The sequence below is a fragment of the Nerophis lumbriciformis genome, linkage group LG03 (assembly GCF_033978685.3).
Source record: "Nerophis lumbriciformis linkage group LG03, RoL_Nlum_v2.1, whole genome shotgun sequence".
NCBI classification, from domain to species: domain Eukaryota; kingdom Metazoa; phylum Chordata; class Actinopteri; order Syngnathiformes; family Syngnathidae; genus Nerophis; species Nerophis lumbriciformis.
Window position 1 is genome coordinate 13,725,985 of NC_084550.2, and position 9,016 is coordinate 13,735,000.

Below are 9,016 nucleotides of genomic sequence, written 5' to 3' on the forward strand. Positions count from 1 at the left end.
TACAATAAAACAAATATATTTAATGATGTTTTTTTCATTATTTTAACAATAGGCTTATGTATATTACTTTATATAGATTCTACAAGAAACACAAAACTTAAAAAATAAATGATTTGCAATTGCACACACAAGGTTTTGTGCAGCTTCACTCATTGTAAAGGAAGATAATGTGCTTCGTACACCTGCAGGACCGCAAGCAAGGTCGCAGAGAAAATGCGGGCTGGAATTTGAGTGATGTGGGCATTTTCTATATGAACAAGTGGAATGGATTGGATACCGATGCACGAAAGGGGCTCTCTACCTTACGCTACGAAGTGGGGGGAAACTGAGTGAATAATAACAGGTTATATGATTATTTATTTAAACTCATATTTGGGCCACTTTATAATGAATATGTCGGCATTTATTTGTAAAAAAAACCCCAAAAAAACCACCAAATTATTTAGGGGGGCTTAAGAATATTTTAGGGGGGCTCAAGCCTAACAACGCCAATGAGTTAAAGTACCTATGATTGTCACACACACTAGGTGTGGTGAAATATGTCCTCTGCATTTGACCCATCCCCTTGATCACCCCCTGGGATGTGAGGGGAGCAGTGGGCAGCAGCGGCGCCGCGCCCGGGAATAATTGTTGGTGATTTAACCCCCAATTCCAACCCTTGATGCTGAGTGCCAAGCAGGGAAGAATGCTGGTATGAGCTTTTAAACATAACCCGTTAACTGCTGCCAATCAAATGGTGAATAAGATACTCTTTAGGGTTCATATGTTTGTAAATCTGACTGTGATGAAGTCAGTGCCTCACCAGTCATGAACCTCACCGCACGTCACTGATACACACACACACACACACACACACACTCTTTTAACACGTTCTATCTATGCTTCTGTTAAAATGTAATAATCACTTATTCTTCTGTTGTTTGATACTTTACATTAGTTTTGGATGATACCACAAATTCGGGTATCAATCCGATACCAAGTCGTTACAGGATCTTACATTGGTCATATTCAAAGAGTTTATAAATACATTATAAAAAAAATTTTAAACGAAAGAAGATGTTGTGATGCCAAAAAATATAGACGTAATCATAGTTGGTTTCATTACAGTAGATGTCAGGTGTAGATCCACCAATGGCGTTTGTTTACCTTTTGACGCCGGTGAGCTACGGTGTGTAGTGAAGCATATTTAGCTATTCCTCGTCCTGCAGGGATGATACTTGAAAGAAACCTACTTTATTTCTCGCCGTGGAGGCGAAGATTAGTGATTTAAAAGTAGCTAAAACACTGCCAACGGTGGCTGGACTTTAGCTGCTAGCTAGCTAGCCATGTCGTAAACCACCTCTTCCTGAGGGTTGTTTCAGTGTTATAACTTCACCTTTATCGTTAGTTTTTAAGCCAAAATGCATCTGTTCTCCCTTTTCTGTCTACACACTGTGTCTGCTTGTAAGTACCCCGTGATTGTGCGCTACCGAACATGCTCCTCTGCTCGTAAACCAGCAATAACACCGCATATACATATACATATATATATATATATATATATATATATATATATATACATATATATAAATATATATAAATCAGTGATGTGCGGTGAGGTTGATGGCTGGTGAGGCACTGACTTCATCACAGTCAGATTTACAAACATATGAACCCTAAAGAGTATCTTATTCACCATTTGATTGGCAGCAGTTAACGGGTTATGTTTAAAAGCTCATACCAGCATTCTTCCCTGCTTGGCACTCAGCATCAAGGGTTGGAATTGGGGGTTAAATCAACAAAAATTATTCCCGGGCGCGGCGCCGCTGCTGCCCACTGCTCCCCTCACCTCCCAGGGGGTGATCAAGGGATGGGTCGAATGCAGAGGACAAATTTCACCACACCTAGTGTGTGTGACAATCATTGGTACTTTAACTAAACTTTAACTTTACACATACAAACTGTAGCACACAAAAAAGCACATTTAATTAAAAAAAGGTTATTATGGTCTTACCTTTACTTAAAAGTGCGGGAACAGTGGTGTTCGTGTTGGAGGAGTTGTGAATGAATGAAATATGAAATCCGTGCTGCAGTCTGCAGGTGTACCTAATGTTGTGTCCCTGCAGTCGTTCACGGCTCCTCCGGCACGAGCATTGTTGTTTTTGCACTTTTTGGCTTCTTGTTAAGTGACTTTTTTTGGGTGGATTCGGTCTTGCACGTGGAGGGTTTGGGTGTGGGCTTTGGTTGGTGTGGCGCTCCCGTCGGGGGGTGCATTCTGCGGCGGGGGTGCATTAACCGGCACCAGGAGGCGGGATTACTGCGAGCCTCACACAGTGCGTCTTCGCAGCAGTTTTATGATTGCTCAGCACAAAAAATACGTTACACACATACAGTTGTTGACAAAATACACTGTACATTATATACCTCAGCTAACTAAACTATGGAAATGTATAATGTAATTCATATAGCAATACGGTCTCACTGCACAGCAGGCCAGCAGTTAGCCGAGTCCGCAATCCATGTTGAGGCACAACTCAGTGACGTGCCTCAACTGGCTGCTGATCACCGCACCATCTCTTCTCAGTATTTGAACAGCAAATGTGAAAATTCAGCGATTTTGAATAAAAATAATCGAAAACTGGTGAAGTTAAATGGAAAATAACTTTATAGTATAATCACTGAATACATATAACAATTTAACTTGCCCTTATGTGGGCTTTGTACCGAGGATGTCGTTGTGGCATGTGCAGCCCTTTGAGACACTTGTGATTTAGGGCTATATAAATAAACATTGATTGATTGATTGATAACTAATTTGTTTTCTTTTTCCTTTTTTTTTCTTTCCATGATGGCTGCCTCTAGTGACCGCACGTCACTGATATATATATATATATATATATATATATATATATATATATATATATATATATATATATATATATATATATATATATATATATATATATATATATATATATATATATATATATATATATATGTCTTAATTAGATTATTCAAAAAATAGTGCTCGATACCGTGGTAGAGCGCAATATATGTATGTGTGGGGAAAAAAAATCACAAGACTACTTTAACCCACATCTCTACAGGCCTATTTCATGAGGGGTTCCCTCAATCATCAGGAGATTTTAATAGAAGCATTCACATACCATGGTTTATATAGGGCACAGAACCGGTAGGTACAGGCAGGCGTAGGGGCGTGTATGTATATATATATATATATATATATATATATGTATATATATATATATATATATATATATATATATATATATATATATATATATATACATACATACATACATATATATATATATATATACACACATATATACATATACACATATATATACATACATACATACATACATACATACATACATATATATATATATATATATACACAGCCACTTCGACCAGCTCCTCCTGGGGGATCCCGAGATGTTCCCAGGCCAGCCGGAAGACAGTCTTCCCAACATGTTCTGGGTCTTCTCTGTGGCCTCCTGCCTGTCGGACGTGCCCTAAACATCTCCCTCGGGAGGTGTTCGGGATGCCCAAACCACCACATCTGGCTCCTCTCAATGTGGAGGAGCAGCGGCTTAACTCTGAGTTACTCCCGGATGACCGAGCTTCTCACCCTATCTCTAAGGGAGAGACCCGCCACCCGGCGGAGGAAACTCATTTCGGCCGCTTGTACCCGTGATCTTGACCTTTCGGTCATAACCCAAAGCTCATGACCATAGGTGAGGAATGGAACGTAGATCGACCGGTAAATTGAGAGCTTTGCCTTCCGGCTCATCTCCAGCAGCGTGCGCATTACTGAAGACGCCGCACCGATCCGCCTGTCGATCTCACGATCCACTCTTCCCTCACTCGTGAACAAGACTCCTGGGTACTTGAACTCCTCCACTTGGGGCAAGATCTCCTCCCCAACTTGGAGATGGCACTCCACCCTTTCCCGGGCGAGAACCATGGACTCGGACTTGGAGGTGCTGATTCTCATCCCAGTCGCTTCACACTCGGCTGCGAACCGATCCAATGAGAGCTGAAGATCCTGGCCAGTTGAAGCCATCAGGACCACGTCATCTGCAAAAAGCAGAGACCTAATCCTGCAGCCAACAAACCGGATCCCCTCAACGCCCTGACTGCGCCTAGAAATTCTGTCCATAAAAGTTATGAAGAGAATCAGTGACAAAGGGCAGCCTTGGCGGAGTCCAACCCTCACTGGAAACGGGTTCGACTTACTTAAGCTCTGACACTGATCATATACCCCACACTCTGAGCACTCCCCACAGGAATTCCCGGGGGGACACGGTCGAATGCCTTCTCCAAGTTTACAAAGCATATGTAGACTGGTTGGGCAAACTCTTATGCACCCTCAAGGACCCTGCCGATAGTATAGAGCTTGTCTACCGTTCCACGACCAGGACGAAAACCACACTGGTCCTCCTGGATCCGAGGTTCGACTATCCGGCGTAGCCTCCTCTCCAGTACACCTGAATAGACCTTACCAGGAAGGCTGAGAAGTGTGATCCCACGATAGTTGAAACACACCCTCCGGTTCCCCTTCTTAAAGAGAGGAACCACCACCCTGGTCTGCCAATCCAGAGGTACCGTCCCTGATGTCCACGCGATGTTGCACAGTCTTAACAACCAAGACAGACCCACAGCATCCAGAGTCTTAAGCAACTCCGGGCGGATCTCATCCACCCCCGCGCCTTGCCTCTGAGGAGCTTTTTAACTACCTCGGCAACCTCAGCCCCAGAAATAGGAGACACCACCACAGATTCCCCAAACACTGCTTCCTCATAGGAAGACGTGTTGGTGGGATTGAGGAAGTCTTCGAAGTATTCCCTCCACCGATCCACAACAGCCGCAGTAGAAGTCAGCAGCACACCATCCTCACCATACACGGTGTTGACAGTGCACTGCTTCCCCCCCCTAAGGCGGCGGGTGGTGGTCCAGAATCGCTTTGAAGCCGTCCGGAAGTCGTTTTCCATGGCTTCCCCAAACTCCTCCCATGTCCGAGTTTTTGCCTCCGCTGAAGCAGCACTTTGCTTGGCCTGTCGGTACATGTCCGTTGCCTCTGGAGTCCCATGAGCCAAAAGGACCCGATAGGACTCTTTCTTCAGCTTGACGGCATCCCTCACTGCTGGTGTCCACCAGCGGGTTCTAGGATTACCGCCACGACAGGCACCAACCACCTTGCGGCCACAGTTCCAATCACCCGCCTCGACAATAAAGGCACGGAACATGGTCCACTCTGACTCAATGTCCAGCACCTCCCTCGTGACATGTTCAAAGTTCTTCCGGAGGTGGAAATTGAAACTCTCTCTGACAGGAGACTCTGCTAGGCGTTCCCAGCAGACCCTCACAATGCGTTTGGGCCTGCCAGGTCTGTCCGGTATCCTCCCCCACCATCGTAGCCAACTCACCACTAGGTGGTGATCGGTAGAAAGCTCCGCCCCTCTCTTCACCCGAGTGTCCAAAACATGAGGCCGCAAATCCGATGACACAAAGACAAAGTCAATCATGGAACTGCGGCCGAGGGTGTCCTAGTACCAAGTGCACATATGGACACCCTTATGTTTGAACATTGTGTTTGTTATGCACAATCCGTGACGAGTACAATAGTCCAATAACAAAGCACCACTTGGGTTCAGATCCGGGCGGCCATTCTTCCCAATCACGCCTCTCCAGGTTTCACTGTCGTTGCCAACATGAGCGTTGAAGTCCCCCAGCAGAACAAGGGAATCACCCGGGGGAGCACTCTCCAGTACTACCTCAAGGAAATCCAAAAAGAGTGGGTACTCTGAGCTGCTGTTTGGTGCGTAAGCACAAACAACAGTCAGGACCCGTCCCCCAACCCGAAGGCCGAGGGAAACTACCCTCTCGTCTACTGGGTTAAAGTCCAACGTGCAGGCTTTGAGCCGGGGGGCAACAAAAATTGCCACCCCATCCCGTCTCCTCTCATTGCTTGCAACGCCAGAGTGGAAGAGAGTCCAGCCCCTCTCGAGAGAACAGGTTCCAGAGCCCTTGCTGTGCGTCGAAGTGAGTCCAACTATATCTAGCCGGTGCTTCTCCACCTCGCGCACCAACTCAGGCTCCTTCCCTCCCAGCGGGATAACGTGCCACGTCCCAAGAGCTAGCTTATGTAGCCGAGGATCGGACCGCCAAGTGCCCTGCCTTCGGCTCCCGCCCAGCTCACACTGCACCCGACCTCTATGACCCCTCCCATGAGTGGTGAGCCCATTAGAGGGGGGACCCACGTTGCCTCTTCGGGCTGTGCCCGGCCGGGCCCCCTTGGGATATGCCCGGCCACCAGGCGCTCGCCATCGTGCTCCACCTCTGGGCCTGGCTCCAGAGGGGAGCCCCGGTGACCCGCGTCCGGGCGAGGGAAATCTAGGTCCTTGATTTTGTACTTTTTATAAAGGTCTTTGAGCTGCTCTTTGTCTGATCCCTCACCAAGGACCTGTTTGTCTTGGGAGACCCTACCAGGAGGCATAGAAGCCCCCGGACAACATAGCTCCTAGGATCATTGGGACACGCAAACCTCTACCACGATAAGGTGACAGCTCAAAAAGGAGGTGTGTATAAGTAGAGAAAATTCAAAAAATTCAAAGTGACATCTATTGCCTTTTACTTTGGCTCAGTTTGTCCTTTTTTTTAATCACTTTAATAGTTTTGGAATGTTCTCCTTGTGGTACAAACCCTGAGCTCTATTCAAGCAGATTAATGCAGACTGCATCAAGAATGTCCAGTCAACATTTTACATGAACATATATAGTACAGGACAAGCATAAAATACTTCAAATGGACCAAATCCAACTGCTCATCACTACTGGGGACATGTTTTGTGAATAACTCAATTATTTTCAACCCACAAACTCACCAGATAAGTAGTCAGAGGTGAATGTCGGCTGTCCAGCTGGGTTTGGACGTCCACCTGTTTGCATCATTGATGACATCATGCCGGACCCTGAAGCAATAAAAACACATCATCAACAAAGTGAATACAATTATGCAGTGTCGGTGTACATTTCAAAAACTGTATCACGATATAAGTCTTTTATATCGGGCGATATCGAAAATGAAGACCAGGAGAAAAATATATTAAATGTAAACATTTTTATTTGAAATGCATGGAAAAAACTCACACAATGTAAATAAAATAGCAAAATCCAATTGAACACTTAACAATAAACTCTTAAGTTGAAAGAATATGTAAGACATGTTTCATAAAGTGTAAAAAAATAGTGCAAAGTGTGAAAATGTAAACATAGAGAAACCTGAGAAGAACTATTTTCTGCAGGTTTAGTGCCAGTAAGTTATGGCTGAGCTCTAAAGGGTGAGCGCGGCTAAGGTGGTGTGGTATCAGCGGTCTTGGTGGGGACGAACATCATTTACAGAACACATTGATCTGACTACGGTCCAAATTTTTAAATCCAAAAATGTGCCATACTGTCCAGGTGACTTTTCCTCTTTCATCCACAATTTCTGCATTTTGACTTTCTCTTCTCACTCCAGGCAAAGAATCAACCAAATAATATAGTAGATACTACAGGTGGGGGAAATTATCGATTTTTAGATGCATCGCAATTCGGACACGAACGATTATAAAATAGATTAGAAAATGTCAATAATCGATGTATTTATTGTGAAAAAAATAATGCAGACAGTTCTAAAATTTGGCTGACTGCAGTGAGCCACCTCACCGATAGATCTGACCAGGTCCTTTATTTTAGGGCACTTATGTTATGTTATGTACATAAATTAAAGATGCATCAAATCTTAGCTCCTGAATTGTAATCAAATCGTGAGATACTCAAAGATTCCCACCTCTAGTAGATACTGTTACCTGATTGGCTGTTAGCGTGTCACTCCCACGCTATTCCGACAAAGAAAGTAAAATAATAATGAATGTTTCTCGGATGCATTTTTATTGATAACGATAACGTGCCTATCGCGATATATATTGATATTGTTTTATCACGCAGCCCAAAAACCGACTCAAGAACACAGTCGATGGCAATGCATGTCCAAGACATGTACAAAAGGGTTTCTCTCAAAATACAGAAAAACTCTGCACACCATTTTCTCTGTCCAAGATAGTGCAGCAACCTTTACGGTTACAAATAACTAATCAAGGAGCGACAGATTCCGACAAGCATTTACTCATTGTCATACCTACCTGGCCTAGTGGTCCGCCCTGAGATCGGTAGGTTGTGAGTTCAAACCCCGGCCGAGTCATACCAAAGACTATAAAAATGGGACCCATTACCTCCCTGCTTGGCACTCAGCATCAAGGGTTGGAATTGGGGGTTAAATCACCAAAAATGATTCCCGGGCGCTGCTGCCCACTGCTCCCCTCACCTCCCAGGGGGTGAACAAGGGGATGGGTCAAATGCAGAGGACAAATTTCACCCCGTCTAGTGCGTGTGTGACAATCATTGGTACTTTAACTTTAATCATTGCAGAAGAAGAAATCCATAGTTGTCATTTTTGTACACATCATTTCCATTCTCCTCATTGAACACATCCGCTGGCAAGAACCAAACATGACGTTTGTCCGTCAAACTGGCGGCACTCTCTCTCTCTCTCCCTTTCTCCAATGTTGTGAATATTTTCCATATCTTTGACAATGACACAAGCAGACAAAACATGTCGCCGTCGGGTCCGTCGAGGACGACAGCATCTGTGGCCCCTCAGGCCACGATTGCTTCTGGCGGTGGTGTCTTAGAGAATGATCACGTGTGTGTTGTACAAAGACGTTGAAGTGACACTCACACTTGCTCACTCACACAACTTGTGGAAGATATGATTAGCACATGCGACAATAGATGCGGTAGATTTGTTGCCACCAGCACTCTTCAGCCACGGCAAATTTCACTTATGAGCCGCCGGTTGAAGTAGTATTTGTCCACAACCCACAGCCAAATATGGACACAATCATACAGCCAAAGATGGACACAATCCTACAGCCAGAGATGGACACAATCCTACAGCCAGAGATGGACAC

At 44.8% G+C, this 9,016-nt stretch overlaps 1 protein-coding gene across 3 annotated transcripts in view; it reads right to left on the minus strand.

The window, feature by feature from the left end:
- Nucleotides 1–9,016, minus strand: part of LOC133579562 (uncharacterized) — a 96,188-nt gene that overhangs the window by 19,888 nt on the left and 67,284 nt on the right. For all 3 annotated transcript variants that reach the window (XM_061934055.1, XM_061934059.2, XM_061934045.1), the window contains exon 3: nt 6,890–6,976. In XM_061934055.1, coding sequence (XP_061790039.1) covers nt 6,890–6,976 — 87 coding nt within the window. The remainder of the gene's footprint in view (nt 1–6,889; nt 6,977–9,016) is intronic.